We start from the raw sequence: 25,792 nt of genomic DNA on the forward strand, positions 1-25,792 counted from the left end.
CAATGTCCAAATGATTACATTTCACTGACCCTTTTTTGACTGCAGCCCAGGACAAAAAAGGTCTCTATGTTGTTGTCTTTCAAGTATGCATTTCTCTCCCCTCCAAAACCTGGTTCCACTTCATAGTCACCATTTAAATACTGCAGTGTGGCTTTGGTGATGTGGATCCGCCTGTAAACATTCACAACAGTAGAAGTTTTAATACGAAAGGGAATATTTCACTAAATAAATGAAAACTTGCTGCAAATTTACTCACCCTAAAGCCATCTAAGACATAGAGGAGTTTGTTTTTCATAGAAACATTTGTTAAAATGTAGCATTACATCACTTGCTCACCAATAGATCGTCTGCAGTGAATGGGTGCCGTCAGAATGAGAGTCCAAACAGCTAATAAAAATATAATAATTCACAAGTATAAATACGAGCGCCTAATCCACAATAATGCTTCCTCCAGTGAAAAAGTCCTTCAAAATCCACCAACATGTGTGCTTAGAAATATTTTAAACTGTTTTTGTTTGTAAGCGGTGCTTAATCTATGAATAATTCCCTTCTGATTAAGACAAGATGACTGTTTTCACTGGAGAAAGCAATATTATGGATTGAGGACTTATTTTAGCCAAAAGTGAAGGTTTAAAGTTAAAAACATCTTAATGATGGATTTGTTTATTATAAACACTCAGCTTTTCACTTCACAAGATATTAACTGATGGAATGAAGTCAACTGTTTTATCAACTGTTTGGTCTCTCATTCTGATGGCACCCATTCACTACAGAGGGTCCATTGGTGAGCAAGTGATGAAATGCTACATTTCTCCAAATCTCAAAATACAAATGCATCTACATTTTGGAAGGCCTGAGGGTGAACACATTTTCAGCAAATTTTCATGTTTGGGTGAACTACTCCTCTAACACAAATCTCTACATCTTTTACAGCCAACTTTGAATAGAAAACGTATTACTGATCACATTTTTGATGGGTGGTGTTCACTTTTACCCTGCTTGACCTCCCGCCTCCATCTGGTTGGCCAGTGTGACATCGTTGGACCAGACATCAAACTGCCATTTGCGTAGGCCGAGCACCCCGCAGTGCACACGGCCGCTATGTATTCCCACGCGCATGTTCACATTCACTCCTGTGACCTCTCGCACCAATCTGCACATGTAGCAACACGCATGTGTTTTAATTGAAAAATGTGTTGATGAGGAAGAGGGATCGATATAGAAAATGATGTGAAGAACAACGTACGAGATGGCCTCAATCATGTCCACTCCCATCTCCACACAGCAGTGCGCATGATCTGCCCTTGCCTCCGGAAGTCCAGACACACAGTAATAACAGTCCCCCAGGATCTTGATCCGCAGACAGTGGTTTTCCTAAGAATTCAGACATAACACAGCACATTTATGCAACTGTTATTGCGGAAATCCTCCCTAATAGGATGTTATGATGCTAAGCCTAACCATATAGTAAGTACATGTAGTTAATTAATATTACTCAGTACTTAAATGCATAATTACACTGTAACAAGGACACCTTAAAATAAAGTGTAACCACATTAAATCGTGCATGTTCATTGCCTATTTTTTGACATAAAGATTACATTTGCTGTCATCTCGCGCTCACATAAAGTTTAACTTCAAAAACACTAATAAATAAGCAATAACTGTAATAAATGTAAACTGCAAATGTCAAAATAATTATCCATATTTACATGACACTTTATGAATCACTTCTAGCATTTAAAACTTGCTTTACTGAAATTTTTTGAAACAAAACTTTATTAACAAAAAGGCACATTCATGTATGTATGCATGTATGTTTGTTTGTTTTGACATCATATCAACAACAATGGCTATATTCATGGCAACATTAACATTTTTAAAACAATATAAATTATAATAATATAACTGGTTTTTAACTTGTTTATACTTATTAATCTGTTATATATCTACTGATACTACTACTATCAGTTTAACTCATTAACATGAAAATAGTTTTTTTTTTTAATAGTAACACTAAAAATGAATTCATGTTGTCCACTTACCCAAGCCAATTTATCAAAGCGAGCAAAAAGCTCATTAAGGGTCATCACAAGCTCCTGAGCCGTGCACTGAGACGCCAAACTAGTGAAGCCCTCGATGTCCGCAAACAGGATACTGGCGCGAGAACAGAGAGAAGACAAAGACAGACAGACAGAGAAAATGAGGTCAATAATCACCAAGCACCTTGTCTGGGTCACTGAAGTTGGTTTGATGGGCTAACCGAGAAAAAACATTGATTCAGTTCACTTTCTGAATAGAGTCTGGCCACTCTCAATACTTCAGTCTATCCTTCAATTAGAAAAAGCAGGACTCGGTCGGTGTCCTTAAAGGCTTCCTAGCCATGAGGAGGATAGATGGTCATCAACTACAATTTAAGACATGACAGAATGGACACACGGTACGGACGCATTATCGTGCGACAACAGATGGCACTGCTGCCTTCATAAATGGCTGATAAAATTCAGAACATTTGGAAAGTAGGATCCCTACACAGTCTGTGACATTTAGCATTTTCACACATCCAAGTTTTCCTAGCACAGATGCTTCGAGCTGGCTGGGATTATGCAGGACAACGTGTTGTATTCCAGACGCTTTAAACTTGTAACTGATTTACTAAAGTGGATTGCTGTCATTTCACGCAGCTTTCTGTTAATTGATTGTGTAACTTCTGGTACATCATAACAAGCAGCCATAACCCAACTTGACCCTGAGAGAAGAAAAAAGAAAAAAAAAAAGACAGAAAAGTCACGTCTCAAGGACTAGCGAGTACGCTAATCTGCGTTTAAGCATTCAACATCGCTTTAGCCTTGGGAAAGATAACCTTAAGCGGTATCAGTGTCTAATGTGTCTGTGTTTATTCAGACTTGTCGCCTGCTTCAATCACGTGGGGACTGAGTGTTATAACACTGTCGGTTCTCATACTGGAGGTGTGAGGACAACTTTGGCAACCGTATCTGTATGACACCATGTGCTGCTCTTGGCATTTGTGTACCTGACGTTGTCGTGCTTCTGGATGTAGATCTTGTGGAACATCATATCCTCTTTCTTAGCGTTGATGTCTGCCTTCATCTCCATGGCAACGTGCCTTGGCAACACAGAGAGCAGCAGGCGCTCCTGGATCAGGTTTGAGATGACACCAGTGAGCATGTGTATGTATATGTACACATAAACGTATATGTGGATGGTTGACATAACTTTTGGATTTTTTTTTTTTATGAACTTTCAAGATTTTAGGGGATAAAATACACAAACACATAGCTATGCTCAACACATATGCACATACATATACATACACAAACCTATCTATGAAAATATCTGTGTATATAAAAACTTTTTTATTTTTATGATATCAAATGTATTTGTATATATAGACTAGATCTCTATACAAATGTAATTTATCAGTAGTTTCTAATTTGTATTTATACAGTATTGTGTGTGTGTGTGTGTGTGTGTGTGTGTGTGTATATATATATATGCCTTCGCAAAATTTTACAATCACTGGACACTTGATAAGGACTAACATAATCATTTTATAGAGATAAAGATACTAACACTGAACAATATCTAGACAATGCAATATTTCACACTAGAAAAATATATATTAAATGTCAAATACACACACACACACACAATATATACTTTATTATAATTTAGACTATATTTAAAAACAAATCTCTAGGACTAGAAAATTTTGATTTTCTATATAATAAGATATTTTTACAAACATTAACTTGACTCAATGTTTTAAAGCTTTGTGTATGTTTGACACAGTGGTGCTTTAAAGGATGAATTTAAAGCTGTAAGTTTTCTCACAAGGTTTTACTAAGAGCTAAAGCACAGCATGTTATCAGCATGCTTCATGCACACTCATGAGGTAAACAAGTGTCGGTTGGGTAGGTGTGTTTGTTTATTCGAGCGCTTGCCAACCTGCTGCTGGTTCTCTCTCTGAAGGTGTATTCTGGCTTGGATGTATCCTCTGGTCTCCTTAAAGGCCTGTCTCTGAGACACCTCTGCTGGGTAGTGTGTGCAGATGCCAATGATGTTGGTGCACAGGAAAATCATCGCATTGGCACATAACTGCACAGAGAAAAAGAGAAGAGAAATAAAATTAGGAATTTTGGATGTGAGATGTGAGAAAAGGTTTGACTATTTTTGTTTGCAATCCATGGTAGAGATCACCACGGGTCTCACTTTTCTTTAAAAGTGTGTGCAGACATGATTTTTAAGCTGAATTTTGGATGAAATGTATAGACTCGGCTCATGATTATTACCCAGGCCATTTAACTTCAATTAAAATTGTACCTTCATAACACACATGGTTTTCTGACTGACATATTGATTGACAATGGTCTGGAGAAATCAAATGAAATATTTTTTAATAAATTGAATAAAATGATTTAAAAGTACAATATAAAATGTTTTAATATTTAACAACATTTTAATATTTTTTAAATATTTATTTTAAATATTTAAGAATGTTTTTAGATTTCGATGGCACTTGATTTTTGTGTATGTTAAACAAACACACACAATATATCAATTATATACACACACATATTGATGATAAATAAACATGCCTATGCTCTGCACATCTGTTTGGGGGGGAAAAAGACTCAGTCAGCCAGTAGTAAATCTTTTCCAGTTCAGAGGGAAACCAAGAAAGATTGATGTCTTTCTAATTTAACTATGTCTGACTACATATCATGAACATTTTTGGGCTTATTTAATGGCAAAAAAGGTGACTCGTGTCCTAAATGTCCTCACTCATTCTCTTCAATCCACTTGATCTATGAGCATCTATCAGGAATAAACACAAAACATTAAGACCACAATGAAACAGCCATGAACTTCACAGAGTTGGGGTGAGGTACTGTCAGGCTGTCAGCATTCAAGCTAAAATCAATCATACAAAATTTCAGGGATTTATAAGAGAAGCAATTTGAACTCCAACAGAGTGTGGAAAGATTCTGTATCAAAAAGACATACTGCATGAATCAAGTTGCTTCCAAACACTGAAAATAAACGCCTGGCAATCCCTATCTCTGAAAAGTGAACAGTGGAAAAAGTTTTTGTCCAGAAGTAAAAGTCACTTCATCCCTCGTCCTCCACCAACAGCCAGTTTCCTGCGCATTTATCAGGGGAAAAAAGAAATATTGATTCTTGTGAGCCAATCACTGAAGCTGCTTATCATTTTCAATCATTCTTCAGCATTTCAGTGCCATCAGCAGTTGACATTTAAACAAACACAACACAAAGCGCACAGAAATGGTCCACACAGCTGAAGACCAATTAATGTGATAGTATAAGGTGTTAGGCCTACTTTCTGCAGTAATATGAAAAGCATCCAGCAACCAGCTTTGTGTTTCAGGTCTTTTATCTCTACATCAGTGCAAGTATCTGGGGATTAGATGGTATGCGGTCAAACCTGTCTGTTTAAGAGAACTGAAGATGGTTTTCGGTTTTACTGCAAATAGTTTCTGAGAATTGCGTAATGGGTAGGGCTGGGCGATATATCTAACGATATGATCATGCGCATCTAGTCAGTAAATCTGGTTCCCTGATTACCACTAAATCGCCATCACCTGCTTTCAAATGGAGCGGCATTTAATATACAGAGCCGTAGATCACTGACAAGCTACGCAATATCGGGTTCATTATCACAGATGTATCGCCTTCGATAATGAATGCGATATTGCGTAGCTTGTCAGTGATCTACGGCTCTGTCTATTAAATGCCGCTCCATTTGAAAGCAGGTGATGGCGATTTAGCACTAATCAGGGAACCGGCTTTACTGACTAGATGTGCATGATTATATCGTTAGATATATCGCCCAGCCCTAGTAATGGGTATAATATGGATGCCATTTTTGCACAAGTTAATCTTACAAAAACATATCCAGGTCACATGTCACAAATTAAAAGAAATTATAGGCTATTTTTACATAAATAAAGTCAAGCCTATTTTAAGACCATTAAACACCATTTATTCTCCACCATTTATTAAATTGTAATTCCTGTTGCTTGAGTTCTGCTTCATGTGGACAATGTCCTGTCTCTTCCTGGTATCCTGATATAGATATGTTATCCGGTTTACATGGTCATAACAGGAGTTGAAATATTGAATATGACAGTGAACAACACACAAGCTCAATACGTGATTATCACGTGTAAGAGTACGCTTCTACTGTCCACAACCCAAGCAAACAGTCATCATTTTCCATCAGTCAGAAACAGTTTGCCTGAGAGAATTTGTTGAGGCCCATTTCTCTGAAACAAGTGTTTTGTTCTTTGCCGAAGAGGAACGGTCTTTATTTATCCACTTGACAAGAAATGGCACAGAGCTTCAGAAAAATAGCTCCACTCCCTCTTTCAAGTGCCCCTAGAGTGAATGTGCAAACATCTTCAGATTTTAGAGTTCAGGAAGAAAAGCCAGGCCCATCAGGCATCCATTTGCTCAGATGGTTTGCGTAATTTTAGCATTAAGGTGGGTTGTGTGGTCCATTAGCACAAGTGTTCCAAAACTAAAAAAGGCAGGACTCACTAACACCAACGGTCCAAACCACCGAGCTGATTACACATGGAAAATGTGAGGATGTGGCCACAAACACGACAGATTGCTAATTCGCCATGTGTGGCCAGAAAAAGCCTGCAATGGGATGTGCAGAATTAGGCGAGTAACCTAACTAGTCAACTAGCAAAGTACTACTAGAATATTTGATTCCTCTTTGATCAATCTGCCACAGAATTCCTCACCTAAACTGACAACAAAATACATTGGGTGATTCTGTGCATGTGTCATAAGCTTTCAGCTTTCCCATTTAGCAATATTTCGATTCATAAAGTATATCTGATTCTTATTAGAGTCATACTTCATATCAGACCTGTATTAGTGTGCTGGCAGACTGCATTTTCCTCACAGAAGGGCCTGTTTATTAGACTTTCATCACTTGATTTTCTGGATTTGAAATTATAAAAATGAGATGGTCTTCATATAGACACAACAGTTGCATGTGTGAATTATCCTAATGGCGGCAGTTTCATTTTCTAATGGGATTCCATGTAAGCACTTGGTGAGTAATTATTTTTAATCTTGCTTTTAATTAAATGCATATTGTTCATTAATTTAAAAGAAGAACAATAGAAAAGCATAGGCTGATGTTTTTTGAAAACACTATCAGTGATGTAGCATTTGAGAATACACAATATACATTCCAAATACACTACCAATAAAAGTAAAAAAAACTTTACTTTAACAGCCTTTTTAATATATTCCATCCTATTTTAATATATTGTGAAATGTAAATTACTGCTATGATGGCAAAACTGAATTTTCAGCATCAAATTACTCCAGTTTCTGTATCACTTGATCCTTCAGAAATCATTCTAATCTGCTGATTTGCTGCTCAAGAAACACTTTATTATTATTGTTATTATTATAAATGCTGACAACAGTTGTGCTGCTTAACATTATGTGGAAACTGTGATACTTTTTTTCAGAATTATTTGATGAATAGAAAGTTCAAAAGAACAGCATTTTTTGACCAGAAACACCATCAACAGTTAGTATTAGCATACACTGCAACAAGCCCCCGTTTTATTTGTGTAACATCCAATATACAGCAGCCCCCTCGATTCATCTATATCACACTGACTGAGAGCAGATCATATCAGTAAATTTAAAAAAGCGGTTGACATTTGAGCTGACAGATCTGACAGAATAAATGTCACATGCTTTTACCTCACAGCAAAACTGATTAAATGAGACTGTCAGATCATTCACTGAGCGCGCGTGTGTGTGTGTGTGAGACAATGAGCCACACATGGAGCAGTCAGCCTCTGTGTTAGATGACTGTGTGTTTAGAAATGTCATAGAATAAAGACAGTGCTGTTTTATTTAATCCTCATAATAAAGCTGACCTGAACTGACAAGCATAAAGCCAAAACAAATCCACATGAACATCTGAAACCTTCTCTTACACTCAAGCAAGAACTTTTCTGCTTGTGGGTAAGAATTTGTATACAGTACACACAATTTCTGCATTTGTCCCAAAACATACCGCTCATAATGTTGTTGAAACACATTGTATGTAGCAGGGCTGGTGTGGCAAGAGTGAGGGATGGTGGGATTCTATTCATAGAAACACTTAGTGCCTTCCTCTTTAACAGGGACTCTTAATTTCAAAGAGTCTAAACATTGTCTTATAAGGTCAGAAACTGAACTTTCTTCTGATTATATAGCACAATTTAGCTGTGCCACAAGGTTAGCAAATGTGAAGGAGATAAAGTCTGAGAAACAAAAAGAAATCTAGACTAACAATAGAAATATTTATACTCTGTGTGTGATCAAGAGAAGCTCTTGCCATCTTCTCTGAATGATGCAGATATATTTCACTGGCTATGAAGCGATTACATTACTATGAAATAATGACAGCATTTAGGATTTAAATGTGCTGTGGGTCACATGATTTAAGACTAGAGCAGAAATTCATCCAGATGTTGTTGCTGTCTTGGCAACTGCAAGTTGAAAACATCAAGTTATATGGGGAGTGGTGTCACTTCCAGACGATTAACTTTGTCAAACATGACTTGTGCTAGGGTGGATTTACTCTCAGTTCACTTTGTCACTTTGTTGGAACAAAGGAAGTAATGAAGAAGGGAAGAAGGAAAAAATAAATGACAAGAAAAAAAATAAATGGAAGAAAAAGAGAGAGAAAAGGAAGGGGAAAAAGTGTTTTTTTCTTAGCTAAATTGTTTTAGTTTAAAGGGCACCTATTATGCAAAATCCACTTTTACATGGTGTTTGGATAAATGTGTGTTGGCAGTTTGCGAACACAACCACCCTATATGATAAAACTCCACCCACTCCCAATTTTTAATCCCCTTTAAACCAAGTCAGTTTCACTAGGCCTGCCGTTTTGATTCTCATGCAGTGTGACGTCACATTGTATAGGGCCAGGCCACGGGGTTGATTGACAGCCCTGCATTGCTATAGTTTCCGCCCTCAGCGGTTGTACGCTGTCCTCCATTTTCTCTGCGCTCGAGCAGCTGTAATGTCTCGCAAGCAATCCCGGTGCTCTGTGTTTGGATGTAAGACATTTTCTCCCTACATCTGAGCTGCTGAGAACGCAGTGGATTACTTTCATTTTTCAAGCTAATGCGCCTCAAAATCTACCTAAATACGTGAATCACTCCAGACTCCTTTGTGAATGTCATGTCATTATAGTGCTGACTGCTTTAACTGTATTTGTTTTCGTACATTCATTATTTTTTAACTGATCAGTGCCATGCTTGTGAGATTAGTTTGTGTTGTTCGTAGCACGATATTTGTTTGGTCGCGTGGCTCACTCAACTGATCCGTGCCGATGACAGGTCAGTTCAACGCGAGCTCTTTAACATTTTGCTGTTTCGTCCCACTTTCAGTGCATTTGGATTCCCGTATGTTTGCCGGTTCTCTCACTCTGTTATGTTGCTTCTACCAGCTGTTTATTGCTGTAGGTATGCAATGCAGAGAGATGTATTCGCTACGCCCTCTTCTGGAGATGGGCATGCAGCTAATTTGCATTTAAAGTGATACACTCCAAAACAGCTCTTTTATAGACACACCCCAAAAATGAAATTTTCCAGCTATTATAATAAATGATCTGTTGGGTATTTTGGGCTGAAACTTCAGACAAATTCTGCAAACACCCAAGACCAATATTATATCTTGTAAAAAGAGGCATAATAGGTGCCCTTTAAAATAATACATTTCATTTTTAAAAAGTGAAATCAAGGAAGATAGGAAGACAAATGAAAAAAGCAAAGTGGACTAGAGGGGAGGAGTAAAAGAATAAAATAATTAATAGATAGGAAAGGAAAGGAAAGGAAAGGAAAGGAAAGGAAAGGAAAGGAAAGGAAAGGAAAGGAAAGGAAAGGAAAGGAAAGGAAAGGAAAGGAAAGGAAAGGAAAAGGAAAGGAAAGGAAAGGAAAGGAAAAGGAAAGAAAAAAAAAGAAAAGAAAAGAAAAGAAAAGAAAAGAAAAGAAAAGAAAAGGGAGAAAGATTAGGACTTGGACTTTGGTCTTTTTGGCACTGAACTAAGTCATAGTCTGGGCCAAGATAAAATTGGTCTCAGCTGAGTCTCACAGAGTGATCTTTGAGGAAAAAATGGCACCAAACACAATGGGCTCAGCTAATCTGGACCAAGGCCATGCAATAGATAAAGAAAGAAATACTTCTGAAACATGATTTTAAAACATAAATGCATTTCTCTCAGAGACAAAGAAAGATTTTCAAAACAAAGCCGAATGCTAATGGCCCTCTTCATCAACCATCTTCCCTAATAGGATAATCTGGAAAACAATCATTGGGAGACTTTTTCTATGAACCCCACCCATATAGCATCTCAGTCCTGGCACAATACAACAGAGCTTCCTCAAGGAAGAACGTGATGTCTTGACATTCAGTGCTGTGAGCTACAGAGTCCTGAAAGCCCTTGAGCTATAGGGCCCCTTAACACGCTCTCAGAGACAGAAACACTGATTACCAGCTCTTGACCTCCTTCTATGCCATGTCAGCACTCCAAATGCCTCACTAAAGCCCATTTCACACTAGACACATGTGAACTGCTTTCACTTACACATGCAGTGTGAAATGGACATAACACTTAAACATTGCATGGAAGGTTCTTAGTTGTGTGTTTTTGGTTTAAGTGCTGTCATCTTCCTGTGATTTGCCTGATTTGTCTGATATTGAATCGAATGCACAAAACATACAGTGGGACACAGCTACTCTGTTTCCCAAAAGAATGGGAAACATTTTAAATGCTACAAGTGAATTTAGGCATGTCAACATTATTATTAAAAACAAGCATGAACAATGCATATTCATTTTTGGGAATTGCTAAAGATTTACATATAACAGTGTTATTAAATTAATAGTGCATCATGGCTCCTCAGGGTTGCCTACATCAGGAGTCTTTTAGATGCCATGGATCCTTTCTTGTGCAAGGGACCACCATCCAAAAATGTCAAATACTTTAATGTAAAAATACCAAATTTATACTATGAAAAATTAACATTATAAATGTGTAAAATATTATTTAAAAAAAACAGTTTATATTTTGTTCACAGTAGTACTATACTGTTAGATTTATTGTTTGTTTGCTTATTTTAAATGTTTTAAAATATTATGTGAAAAATATTTAGCATTGCTTTTTTCTCTCTCTTAATAAAAACATTGCATTTATTGTACTGCGAGATGTTTTTTTATGTATATAAATTTAATTTTATTATTTTTATTTATCAGAATACATTTTTAATTATTTCTTTTTAATATTTGAAATGTTTAATTTAACTATTAAATTAAATGTTATTTATTAATTTTGAAAAACTAAAGTATTTCTTTAAACTTCACCACAGACCTCTATAGCACTCCTATAGCACAAAAAAAGATTTCAGCAAAGCACTGACTCACACTGCAACTAATTTTGTGTGACTAATTCTGCAAACTGATTCAGTGTGAATACACCTCCTAAGTGCAGAGAATTGAATGACAGTGCTAACCTAAAAAAATACTCTTAAAGGGATAGTTCTCCCCAAAATGAAAATGGTCTGCACATACTCACTCTCATGTCATTCCAACTGAAATTTAAGTGGTTATTTAATGAAACTAATTGGTCACCATTGTCACTTTATGGAAAAGAGCTGCTTAGACATTCTGCCAAACATCATTTTTGTGTTTCACAAAAGAAACAATCATTTTCTGTACCAAATGACATGAGGGTGAGTAAACTAAGACAGATACTTCATTTTTAGGTGAACTATTCCTTTAAAAACCATTCCATGGGTCAAAATCCACAGAAGCCCTCTATATACAGCTGCTATACCATAAGGATCAACTCTCTATCTTCCAGTTCTGATCTCAGGAGCCACTGCACAGAGCAAACAACAATATCAGAGAGAATTAGAGCAGGAGGAGTGGTGGAGAATGAGTTAGAAAGAAAAAAGAGAGGAGGCAGAGCATCTAAATGAATAGAGATAAGTAGGCAAAACAGTCCGTTTCTGGGAAGTCACCGTCAAGCGAAAGCTCTGGTTTCACAGGGCTGTTACATAAGAAAGCCAAAGCCCTACTCGCACTGGAACTCAGCCCAGAAACGTAATGTTGTATACACACATATACGCGCAGGACCTTATGCTAGGATTTAGTTAAAGGTCCATTGAGGCCTACATCCAGAATTTAATCATTATGTTTATTTGAAGAGAATGTCGGATGCTGCTGGTGTGTTTGTAGCATGAATGAGAAGGCTTTTAAGGTTTAAGGGTGGTCTGTGAACTGCCTTACCAAGAAAATTCCTGGAAAGGCAAACTTATTAAAACATCTTTGACCTCAGATGGACTTGTCATATCTACTGAGGTCTCGTCATCCCTATGGCAGTCAAAAGCAGGCATATGAAATGCAACTTTATTACCAGGCTTTTTAAGCTACGATTTATGGCAAATAAATTGTAGTTTATGAGGATTTGAAGTCCACTCATAAACATTTGAAAAAGCATTCGTTGTGCAAGCGAAATGAGGTAAAGGTTAAAGTTTGCTCCCTCTTAAGACAAATATAGGAAGGAATATGAAGCCCATATGCAGGTCATGTAGAATCAAAGGCACTTTCTCTAGGTTCTACTAAGGGATGGTTTATTTCTTTATCATTCATAATAGTTTGAGGCCCCGGGCCCCTGATGAATTACCATGTCAGCCTGAAGAAAGAGCAAATTTACAAATAGGCCACAGAGTCAGTCATGTGATTCCAGACTATGAAAAGTGCCCTCAGTATGGCAAAAGATGCATTCGCCTATTATAGCACAATAATTATCTAAAAAAAAAACAGCTGTGAATTAGACATATTCAGCGATAGTACAATAGGCTTGATGCCTTTGGGTTCAGGACATGTGACAGCTGTATACAAATGATCACAAACAGAAAGCCAAGGGAAAACAAACTAGGATCCAAACAAACCCACAAATTAGCACTGACCCAAAAAGCTTCAGTGTATGAGACAGAAAATTTGAGTTTTTTCACCCATTTGTTTACGCCTAATAGTTAAAGGAAACGTTAAATTTAAATTCTGTCATTAATTACTCACCCTCATGCTGTAATGTTTTAAAGTGGAACACAAAGAAGACATTTCATAAAAGTGCACATTATAATGTTATGATGCCTAAATGTACTTATTTTTATTGTTTTATTTTAACATTTAGTTAGACGAAATAGTATATAAGTTTAATACTGGCTATAACATGAAAATAATTATTGGTTAACACCACCTTCCAAATGTTTGGGATGAGTAAATAAATAAAGGGAAAGAAATTAATTGTATTAAATTGAATGAATTAAAAATGTTCCTTGAGCACCAAATTAGTATATTAGAATGATTTGTGAAGGATCATGTGTCACTGAAGACATGAGTAATGGCTGCTGAAAATTCAGCTTTGTCATCACAGGAATAAACTACATTTTAAAATATTTAAAAACAGAAAACAGTATTTGAAATTGTAATATTTGTATTTTTCCATGACATAAATGCAGACTTGGTGAACACGAGACACTTCTTTCAAAAACAGTAGTGTATATCAGCCAGAGTGCAAGATCATCCAAAATTTTACAATTATATGAATCAGTTATATTATTATACAATTCAAGGTATTGTATGGCTATAAAAGCCTGTGGTTACTAAAAACTGTCATCAATTTTAAAATCTTTTAAAAACCTCCTTTGCTCTGACAAAAAGGATAACAACATAAGGATAAGTCAATAGCTCAATTTCATTTTGGTTAACGGAAATTTCCTGATAAAAACACAAATGAAAAAGAGACTCATTGATGTTACATCTGAAGTCAAAAAATAAAATAAATGTGTTCCTCATTTCTATTCTAAGCACTGTACCAAAGTGCTCCAGGACTCCACCGAGCTTGTCTGTCACAAGCACACAAGGTCAGACAAGCACAGTGACAGGCACGTGACAGCCGCCTCCCCAGCATGGACATTATGCATTGTTTACATAAATACACAGAGAAACTGGTTTAAGAGAAAGTTCTCACAGGGAACCGCCATGTTCCTGAGAGATCTCAAAGCACATTGTCAGGATTTTTTTATCATTATGATGAACTTGGAAAGGGCAAAATGACACTGGGTAGAGCCTGACAAATTCAAATCGAACAGCAAACACACAAATACACAAGTAATCCAAAATAAAAATGGCAGGAAAGTGAAGCCATCCTAATCTAAGGATTATAGAGACTGAGCTCTAAGCAGTTCAAGTCACAGAATTTGAGCTTTGCGGCTGTGATGACAATTGCCGAGGCAAATCATGCAATTTTCTACAAGCAAATGAGCCAAATGCAATGCCATACGGCTCTAAAATCCACCTAAAGAGTTCTTTTAGAGTCCTCAATTCTCCAATGCACAGCAAAAGCACACAGGTCGCCACAATGGCCTGAATCCAAAAAAAGATGGCCTGAAATCCCACAAAACATCAATTGGTCCCTGTGCAATGAAACATACACTGAAAGAGACAGACCTAAAGGTACAAAGGTGGAAAACATAGAGGAGACGAAGAAGAGTGGAAATCAATAGTTTCCTCAGACGAAAAGACAAGAATAAGAGACAACACTTTAAAGGCACATCAATACTTGAATAATCTGAGATGATTAGATTTAGATGTCAAAGGAGTGTGAAAATAAACCTGATAAAACATCGTAACAATCTCCATTCTCTAATTATAAAAGGATTGAATCACTTGTGTCATTAAAAACCTGTATGACTTGTGAAACACAAAAGAAGAGATCCTGACAACTGTGCAGGCTGCTCTTTTCCATGAAATAACAAACAAAAGAATGACAGAAAAGCAGCATAAAACGTGGTCAACTTGTGCTCTATATTTGAATCCAAATGCTAGCTTTGAATGAGAAAAAAAAAAGTTTACGTCATTATGAATTACTTTTGTGCTTTTTTGTATGCATTTTTCTGTTCTAAAGTGAGAAGGCATAGAGAACTCAATGGCCTTTGCCTGCAGAGCACAGCAGAGTTTTAATTAAATTTTTTTGGGGGGTAAACTTTAGTGAAATGTTATGACTCACCATATTATTCTCTCCTTAGTTTGTTTTTCTAACCCTTTTCCAGTTTTTGTCTCTTAAAATCAGAAAACAACACACACAGTGAAATACTAGAGAAAATAAACAAAGGGCGAAAAAGAACCACAGCCTGTGTGCCATGTTAATTAAAGTTTACCACCATTATTGGAATCCTAATACATGACATTTGGCAGCCACTGTGCTAAAACCCAGTATTTGTTCTGAGAGAAAGCCCCGGTTATTAGGAAACCATAGAGTGTCTGCTAGACTATTACAGGCCTTAATGTGGTCCGCCATTGAAATGTTATTATTAGCCATGCTATTATTATTACCTTTATCATCACATGCATATCGAGTGAAACATTGCACTTATCATTAAATCCTAATTAATGACACATCCTGCACTGATTAGTCAGGCATAGTGGTCACACCGCTGAGGGCAAAGCAAACGCTAATCTTAAGATTAGCAGAAGTTTTGATTGATCGCTCAGCAGGCAAAACAGCTGTTGGCACTACAATTTTGAGACTTGTGTTTGTTAGCTTTGCACTTTATGGCAATGTTGTTAGGCATCTCTAAAATGAAGTTTGATTTAAAAAGACTGGAGATGAGGATCATAATAAATTGAGTGATTCTGAATCAAATTCCAATTAGACATTCCTGTTCCTTAAAGTGACGGTTCACCCAAAAATGAAAGTTCTGTCATCATTTACTTACCCTCATGTTGTTATAAACCTTTCTTTCTTCAGGGGAACACAAAAGAAGATATTTTGAAGAATGTTGCAACTGCTTTTATTCATACAATGAAAGTCAATGGGATTCAAAATAACAATGGACCTCACTGACCTCAATGAAAAGAGATAAAAAAAAGGGACATCAAAAATTATTTTGTGATCCAGAAAGAAAGTTATACGAGTTCGGGATGACATAAGAGTGAGTAAATAACAGAATTTTTTTAATTTCAACATGTTGCATGTGACCTTCAATGTTTGATGTTATAAAATTAAAAAAAGTGACATTTATATTGTCATATAGGGCCAAAAAAAATTTTTTTAAATTAAAATACTCTTCAAATACTGCCAGGACTGAGCTCATGAGTGTATCTAAACACATGCATTCTTCATCAACAAATGCATTCTTCTTAAGACCTTGATGTACTGTTAAAACTTGTGATACTCAAACACTCAAGTGCAGTTATCTGTTTCTTTGCTGCAGTGGAATGACCATCAGCGCATCTCTAACGCATCTCCAAACAACTCATAGCATTGTACAAACAGGTTTTTCCCCCTGAGCTAGCTATCATACATGCTACAGGTATCTGGCTAAAACTGCTCTTTTCTGTTCACACAATAACAGGTATTAAGTTGATGTATGCTAACAAAAACTAATTTCAGAACAATTTCACAGAGTATAAAGTCAATGTTTATTTTCATTGCCACAAATTTCCCTGGAATTTTGCTTAAATCAGTTTTAGGAATCAATGAAGTCTATATATCTAGTGTATCCGGCTATGGATTAGTTAATTTAGCTACTATACACAAGCGTGTAACCAGGTCTTGGGCTAAAAATAACACATTCAGCTTGGTGTCTCTGAAAAAGGTGTTACATTTATGTCTCTAATTTGCTGGTCTCTTCATGAGCCTAGTTTAACCCCACGGGACAATGTTGGAACAAAAGCCACAGAACAGGTGCGCTCATAGACTGGAGTCACAGAGTGCCAGTGAAATCACAGTGTTTGCCGCCTCTCTATATGACAACCAAAAATCTTGCATCTCGGGACAGAAACAGTCCCATGCCTGCCAATAAGCAGTCCGACCAGGTGACCAAACATATTTTCCATTTGAACGGCGGGCTTGGCTTTACACTTTTATCCATATTAAGCTGCAAGTTGGCAGTTCTTCATAATGTGACTTTCTTAACTAACTTTTTTTTTATTGATTTTATATTGACATGTTTGGGAATTGACTGAATAAGTGAAAACTGTTCATCACTTGCCAAAGCCAAAATTCAGGACATAAACAGTCCAACACCTGCCAGTAAGCAGTTGGACCAAGTGATCTAACATATTTTCCATTTGAAGAATGGCTTCTGCCTTACATTTGTATTCATACACAGCTGCAAGTGGGCAATTGTCCATAATGTGACTTTTTTTAATTAACATCTAATCTTTTTTTTTTTTTTTTTTTTAACTTATCAATTTGATTTGATATCTATTGGGAAGTTAATAAATTGTGAAAACTGAGCATTACATACCAAATCCAAAACTTAATGCTATTATTATTTAGTTAATGAATAACATTATCCAAAAGTCTGTGTGGCCTAAGTAACGTCATTGCATAAGATAAGCTGCATAAATCGCAGTCATACAATTTTTATTAAAAAAAAAAAAAAAAAACTAATCACTCTGGTCACAAATAATTTTTTTTAATTTAAAGTCACCATTTTACCATTTACTTTTTGCCTTGCCTAGTTCATTTAAAAGGTCTTGATGTTTTTTTACAAAATATTATATACATTATTAAGCACAAAATATTATGTGTAATCTCTCATTTATTAAGGATTATTAATGGATTTCAGAGCAGTATGACAATGCATTTGGCCCATTCACTTGCAGAAAACTGCTTGATTTGCCTTATAACTGTCTTGAATTGTCTTATGTTTATTTAATATAAAAACCATAATAATAAAAGACCTTTTAGATGAGCTATAGTATGGCACACCGCAGGACGTACCAACTTTCCAAAAGTACTTCATGTCAATTACCAAGATCTACACAACAAAATCTATTAAATACCTCCCCTCCCTGCATTCAGCCCAGAACTTTAAGAGAGCAGCAGTATGGAGCTTTTCACCCACACAGGGGCATGCCATGCACATAAAGCCTCTGTGGCTTCCACGACTGAGGGCCATCTCATGAGCCCTGTTGTGAAAAGGGAATTCGTGACTACAAGTGAGTGAGAGAGACAGACAGAGAGAGCAAACGAAAGAAAGGCCTGGGCTGGCTGTCTTTTTTCAGCCCAGCACGTCAGTCCAGCGCGGTTTCATTCTGTCGATCCCCAGCCATTCCTGTCACCACATTCCACCCCACACCACCCCATCAGTGTGTATCTTCACAAAGACAGCTATTGTCCCGCTGGCGATCGCCCACTGACCTGCTCTATCTGCACTGCACTGCTGGTCATCCTCGGAGGGACACGCAAACAGCACAGCGAGAAGGAGTGCAGGGGTGTGAGAGGGATGGTGGGGGACAGACAGAATGGAGAAGGGAGAGAGATAAAGGGAATGAACAGTAGATGAGCTTTCTGAGAGAGGGTTTGTACATGTCACTTTTTAGCATGTATTACTTTAAACACCCGAAGTATTAAATAATAATACATATCAATGATACATTAAAGTATTACCCAAAGTATTACATATCAAGACAACTTCAAATCACCTGCTGTAAATTAAATTCCCATTATTAAACATAATCCAAAGGTATTCATTTTTTGTGATGTCTACGATACAACACTAAATAAAATTGGTGAAGAAATTGCCAGTAAATTTCACAAACAAATACAAAGAAATGGCAAGTAACACATTGAATTAAACATGAAAATTCGAAGTAGAAATACTGAAATAGTATTTTCTTGTTAAATGTACTGAAATAATCTTTGGGTTTCTTACACATTCAAACAGAAAAGTTATAGATAGATATTTAATTACTGTATATCTTGAAGAGATGCAAATTTAGATCTGTGAAGTTAATCTGACAATTGTAATAAATGTAATATTTAGCAATATTCAGTCCTAAACTAATTTAATTAATTCTTAATAGCATTCATATAGTTTCTAGTGTGTGTGTGTGTGTGTGTGTGTGTGTGTGTGTGTGTGTGTTTAGACAAAAAAGTATAATTTTATACAATATCACAATAGCACTTTGTTTCCTTGAAAATAATTAAATATGCTGATTTGGCACTCAAGTAACATTTCTAATTGTATATATCAGATGCTTAATATTTTTTGTCTAAATCAATACTTTTTTCAAGATTATTTGATGAATAGTAAGTTTTTAAAAAAAAACAGCATTTATTTGAAATAGAAATCTTTTGTATTATAAAAGTCTGTTTTAATTATTTTAATGCACCCTTGATTAATAAATGTATTCATTAAAAAAAGAAAATTTTACTGACTCCCAAACTTTTGAACTGAAGTGTATATTATACAGGATATTATACAGTTCTTGTAATAAAACTGTCCGGACACTCTACATTTGTAAACTACAAGAATACTAAACAACTCCTACCATCCTCAACACAAGACTTTTCTCATCAATGTACTTTAAGAACAAAAGATCACAGAGCAAACATAGAGGCATACCTTGCTTGCTCTTTGCGAGAGAGCATTTATATAAGGCACTAAGCAGCCACACAACCAATGGACTTCCTGCATTGATTGCCCACAGGGCTGGAACCTATCCCACATGTCTATGACGAGAATCTACAAGTACATGCTCCGGGCCACGGTCTGAGTCGATCAGCAGCCATTATCCCAATCCATTTCCTATCATGCTGAGTGCCAAGTAGAGAGCCCACAGCCCAGCTGTCTAAGGAGCAAACACGCAAAAGCCCAAGCTCACTGAACCAGTATTAACAGAGTCAGCACTAGATCACATCGAATGTAGAGCTGACACAATAGACGCATTTTAGGCCCTGCATGGAAACATTGCATGTTAAATGCATCATATTAAGAGCAGTGAAGGACTAAGCAAAGTTTTAAAAGGGAAGAGAATTTTGCTAACTATGATCCATCTACACTGCAGTCTGAAACTGAAACTGAATGCCAGGCATTCCTTTAAAAGTACTGAAACAATCAAAGCTTTCAAACAATAACCAATTATTCACTGAACTCTGTGACTCCAAAGAATTTGGAGAAGTGAAAGATTGTGCCTTCAACTGATCAGTTACTTGGCACTAATTCTCCACCACTGTGGCGTTGCAACATGTGGTGTAAATAATGTGCAATTCTTTTCTTCAAAGAGTTCTAGTGCTAATACACGCATACCAAAAAAATACAAATCTCTCATGCTGGACATTTTCCTGTATATTAAAGGAATAATTCACCCACACTAAATATTCTGTCTTTATTATCTCACCTTCATGCTGTTTTAAATTCATATGCTGTTATTATTTTCTGTGGAACATTTTTTAATGCATTTTTACACAGTCCAAAACTGACAAGCTCAAAAAGGACAAAAACATAAAAAAAGCACCAATAAACCATCATAAAACTGTATATGCAACTGAAGCTCACATCTAATTCTCAGTTGAGAATAAAATGTAGCATCCTATTAAGTAGCCTTATTTACACAGTGTCAAAACTGTAAAAAGAAAATAAATAAATAAATACAGCTTAAATAATAAATAAATAATAGGAAATATGCAAGCTTTGAGGATGAGCAATCAGTAAATAATAAATAATTATAACTATTTTTAAAATGACTAAAAATTAAATTAACACATTTAGGCCTGTTTTTCATTCATATGGCTTCAGAATACTTGGAATATCATGCATAAGTCGTATGGAGCACTTTAATGGTGCATTTATGGTCTTTTTTGTCCTTTTTGGAGCTTGACATACATACAAAAAACAGCATACAACAGGTTTTGAACAATAGGAGGTTAAGTAAATAACAGCCTAATTTTCATATTTGTGTGAAATATTTCTCTTTTCATTTTCATTGTATCAGAAGCATACACATACCTGTTTAGTAAGGAAGTAATCCTCAAGGTTGAGTCTCCATGCCATAATCATATGAATTGTTGACAGCACGGCTCCAGTGATCACAGCTGCCCTCATTCGCACTGGCAGCAGTGTGTAGATGATGTAGATGAAGAACACCGTCCACCATATCCCTTCAGACGCACTGGGTGGATCCACCATCAACAAGCCAAATGCCTGTACCACCACTAACACCGCCATGACCAAATAGCTCACGATCCACATGTAGTCCTGGTGGAAGCCGTTTCTGTTACACACCACCATCAAGGCTAAGAACAGGCCCATGGCTACGGAGAGCACCGAGGCAAACGCCACATCTGGTGGACCTTGGACGCAGTGGAACGCCAGCATAACCCCGCAAACCACAACCAGGACCCCCATGAGCATCATAAGAGAGCTCTGGTTGAGCCTGAAGAAGTACCGTTGATATAGTCGCTCGAGCTTGGCCGACTTAAACTTCTTGGACTGAAAAACGTGAGCCAGATGCAATAAGCAAGTCAAAAAACACCTGTCGGGACCCTTCCTCTCCTCTCCGCCATCATCAGGGTCCTCGCCATCTTTTGTTTGCCTCGTCTCAGAATCTTCAAAAGCCAGGTCCACGGCTCTCAGACCCACATCACCCTTCCTGCCATAATGGTCTTCCTGCCAAACGCAGCGTGTGCTGAAGTTGCTGCTGGTGGCACCCCCTGCCGCACGGGAGTAGTGTTGCGACGGGGGCTCCATAGACTCGGGGTCCCGTAGACAGCTCATGTAGCGCGGGTTGCACAGGGACGAGCCCCTTTTACGCCTTGACTTCCTGCCATTGCGCTCACCCCATGCCGTTTTATGGTTGTCCACTCTTGCAGCTTTAAAGCCATTGACCCAAGACATTCTAAAAGCAAAAAGAAGGTCCATAAGAAAAGAAAACCTGCTTAAAAATAAGTCAATAAGCATATATTATATCGTTTATTTATTTCATTTGTCATATCAGCATCAAAGGCTATATTCATGTCAAAAATAATAAAATATACACAATTAAACTTACTATAAACACACTATACAAAATATCTTTCTTGAAAACTTCAAAAGCTCATTCTTAAAAACATAACTAGATTTCTAAAAATTTCTACATTTCTATATTTCTAAAAATATAACTAGATTTCTAAAAATTTCTACATTTTGATATTTCTAAAAATATAACTGACACTATAATTGTTGGCCATTCCACTTATTTTAGACAATACTGAAGGATTTACCATGCTTTTCCTTCTAAATTCCTACATAATTGCTATTTATATTTGCCTACACAATTAATTCCAAGTATTTAAGCATGAATTTTAGATCAAAAGGTTTTTAGAATCATGAGAAGCAAAGTCGACCAACTATGTTTAAACTTTTAACTGGTAGCGTATTTACTCAGTGAAAGCTGCCAAGTTGTTTAGCGAGGTCGACTTACCTGTGTGGCTTCCCCTTTGTGTGGTGGCACTGCTCTTTTTAGCAAGGCACTGCATTTACTCTAGTGTAGAGAGCTAATATTACCAGCATTTTTCTGAGCACAGGGTTTGTCAAGTTCCACGACACCCACTTAAGCACAGGGTCAACAGAAAATCCTCGTATAGCGCCAAGATCTCTGCATCTCTCAGCCACCTGAGTCTGCTGGTACAATACAAATAGAGCACATGCAGCATGAGTGAAGAGTGATAAAAAGAAAAAAGGCACAAGACAAACCTCTCTAAGATTATCAGTGTCTGATTACCGCTAATAGCTGTTGCTGAATTCGCTGTTGACATTAATATGTGTTTATTCATGTTTATGCCTCAATGGGTTAATAAAGAGTATTGATTTCGAGATGTAATTAACCGGCTATTCTGCTTTCTCAGAAATGTTAGTTCACATGAGAGCAAATTAAAAGAGCTGAAAATAAAATAAGAGGAAATACTCTATAGCTAGAAGAACAGACTGATGCTAAAAGCGTCCAATCAATCTCACAGTAAACCTACGAATGCACAAAGGGAAAAAAAAAGAGCATCACAAATACAAATGTTTGAAAAGACTTAGGTTAATCTGACTGTCCAAATGCCTAGGACAAGGCATTCAAAGCTAACCACAAAAGACAGGAACGTTTTCCCACAATATAAACACAGGCCAGTTTCTTGCTTGCTGTCTGACAACAAAGGACTTATGGCCCGTGTGTCATCATAAGTCAACGTTCTGTAATTTAGATTAAATTGTCCATGCTTCCCCAAATTTGCTCAGATGAGTCACCACTTTACCTCATGTCAGCTGCATTAGTGACTTCAAATGATTTTTTAAGAACTGTCTGGAAATGAAATAAGACGTAACCAACTCCAATTTAACTTTGAAATACAGATTTTAACCACAATTACATCAAAAAGTTTTAGCATGGAATTCATCTAAAAATATTTTTGTTTTTACATTTTTTCCAATTACACACACACACATACATACATACATACATACATACATACATATATATGCCATCTGAAATTTTCTTCTAAAATTACCATTTTTCTCAGGCTCCATCTGAACTCTCCATATATAGCTAGATAGATACACACACACACAGGGGTGCCGCTAAGAGAGGGAAGTTAGGATGATTTTAAGGGTCCACGCACTTTTGGGGCCCCCAGAGACCTGTTTTATTAGCAGTAACAGTACTAGTAGTAATGCAATAGAAATTATAAATGTATCTACCAAAGAGTAACAAATAAAACAAAATTACGGCTTTTTTCAGCATTTCCGGCAAAATCCCCCACCCCATAATGTCTGAAAATATATCTATGAATAACCTGATACAAGTATCGTGCTTTATGTTTTAAGTTCTCACTCTGCAAGAAACGGTTTATATGTATTTATATATAGGGCTATATAGGCATCCTGATATTAGATAACTGGTGCATAATTTAGTTCATATTTAGTAAAATCCCCTTAATACAAATATTAAAGAAAAAATTGAAAAATATTATTGAGCTAAAACCGCAGCCCCGCCCTTCAACATCAAGCCCCGCCCCGAGATAAAATATATTCCGTCGCTATGGGTAGGTCTCTGACTAAATACTGATACCTAGTGGTCAAATGCAAAAATAATAATAGGTCAGTAATATTAAATTGCAGACAAAGATTTGGATAACTAGGTTGGCTTGTATGTTTGGTGCGGAATGGGTGCGGTTAGGGGGCCCAACTTCATTTTCTTCTCATTTTCATAGGGCCCAAAATTGCTAGTGGCACCCCGGTGTATGTGTGTGTGTATATATATTTATTTATTTATTTATTTATTTATATTATGCGTGCACACACAATTTATACATTGTCTTTCTAATTCATTAAAATGAACTAGTCAAAAATGTGTTAGTTCTGAAAAACCTAATAGAAATGTTGACAGTTCCAAGCTAAACACTTTCTCTAAAACATACTTTTAGGCTACAGTCTTGCAGAAAAAAATAATAATTGTGGAATAAGAACCATCTACATGTCAAAAATACATTTCAAAATTCAACTCCCCTTTAATGCGTAAGCTTGAAAGGCAAAATGTGTATTATTGATCAAAATCAAACACAGCTATCTAAATAAAGTTACGGTGGTCTGTGGGAAACACAGGCTGGTTTTTCCTTCATGGATCCCACTCTGGAGACATTGTGGCTTCACATTCGATTGCAAGCCCTAATTTAACTTGGCAGGAAGATTCAACCATTCATTCAGCACTGACATGAGAAAAAAGTAAGGGATGATAAAACATTTAACTTGCTGCAGTAAAACTATAAACAGTAATGTCTGACAGAAGAAAAAGCCTTTACTTTAACACCTCACACACAAAAATACATACAAAAACAGAGATATGATAAATTAAGTCAGTGTATCCTACCTAGAATGTGTCTATACCTCAATAGCAATACCATGAGAGTCTCCGAGAGTTACACTGAAAGACTATCTCATGACCTATCCAGTGCAATGGCATGATTTAGTCACACTACATTTAAATGCTGCCACAGTTGCTAAACAAGTAATCACCATAAACAAACTCCGAAACATAGAGAATGTGTCTGGTTTCTAGTGCAGTGCATTATAGAACCCCTTTGCAGTAAGGTTACTGAAAGCGCAACATACCTGATCGTGAAGAGACTGATCTTAAAAGACAAACGCAGCTACATATCCTTACTCTACAGTAAATTCGCTTTCATCAACGACTGCTGCAACTGTAACATGTTGCCCGAGGTTCTTACGCCGCTGCCGCCGCTGCTAACAAGCCCCACAACACACTGCAAAACAAGCACACATTTCAAGAGTAAGCGAAAGCACATCCGTAGGACAAGCAGCACTCACCGAAAGCCCCCATGAATCAGCAGCGCAACGTGCTTCAATCGCGAAATCACGGAGTGGAACTGTCGCTTGACCGAGAGCGTGTTTAACTGCGAGTGACTGACTGGGCGATGGTTACATTCTCGCGCACGCTGCTGATACAGTCACGTTCGTCTTTATGCTTCTTCACGCGCTGCTACTATCCACTGAAGTCTGGAGTCCCCCTAGAGGTGCACCCTCTGTTTGTGTGTGTGTGTGTGTGTGTGTGTGTGTGTGTGTGTGTGTGTGTGTGTGTGTGTGTGTGTGTGTGTGTTGCCTACATTGTGGGGAGCAAATGTCTCCACATAGACAGTAAAACCCTGTACATTTTTGACGTTGTGGAGACCAGCCCAAATACCAGAGGGCAGGCTTAATAAACATGCTAAATAGAAATGAAACCGTAGAAATTAAAGAAAAGGTTTCGATGTAGGGGTAAGAATGTTGTTAGACATAAGGTGTTAGTTTAGTGTAAAAAGTAGAACATTTTATGGAAAGTCCCCACTATGAAAAACAAGGGTTGTACACTTGCAAGACTGAATTGAGAATTTTACATCTAGATT

The 25,792-nt window shown here is 36.9% G+C and overlaps 1 protein-coding gene across 8 annotated transcripts in view; it reads right to left on the minus strand.

Moving 5' to 3' along the window:
* The window catches only part of LOC109056841 (adenylate cyclase type 6-like), a 37,070-nt gene extending 11,636 nt beyond the window's left edge, over window positions 1-25,434 (minus strand). The window contains exons 1-9 of one of the 8 annotated variants that reach the window (XM_042750131.1): window positions 25,218-25,434; window positions 22,333-22,529; window positions 20,880-21,768; window positions 3,970-4,119; window positions 3,035-3,156; window positions 2,046-2,157; window positions 1,247-1,374; window positions 995-1,153; window positions 30-171 (exon numbers count right to left, since the gene is read on the minus strand). In XM_042750131.1, the coding sequence (XP_042606065.1) occupies window positions 30-171; window positions 995-1,153; window positions 1,247-1,374; window positions 2,046-2,157; window positions 3,035-3,156; window positions 3,970-4,119; window positions 20,880-21,767 (1,701 nt within the window). In that variant the 5' untranslated portion in view covers window position 21,768; window positions 22,333-22,529; window positions 25,218-25,434. Of the gene's footprint in view, window positions 1-29; window positions 172-994; window positions 1,154-1,246; window positions 1,375-2,045; window positions 2,158-3,034; window positions 3,157-3,969; window positions 4,120-5,028; window positions 5,166-5,362; window positions 5,585-20,879; window positions 21,769-22,332; window positions 22,533-25,001; window positions 25,150-25,217 lie in introns of those variants that run through there. The other 7 variants (XM_042750130.1, XM_042750133.1, XM_042750132.1 and 4 more) reach the window with 7 other exon arrangements.
* Window positions 25,435-25,792: the final 358 nt, after the last annotated feature.

Source organism: Cyprinus carpio, chromosome B23 (assembly GCF_018340385.1).
Source record: "Cyprinus carpio isolate SPL01 chromosome B23, ASM1834038v1, whole genome shotgun sequence".
In the NCBI taxonomy this organism is placed as follows: domain Eukaryota; kingdom Metazoa; phylum Chordata; class Actinopteri; order Cypriniformes; family Cyprinidae; genus Cyprinus; species Cyprinus carpio.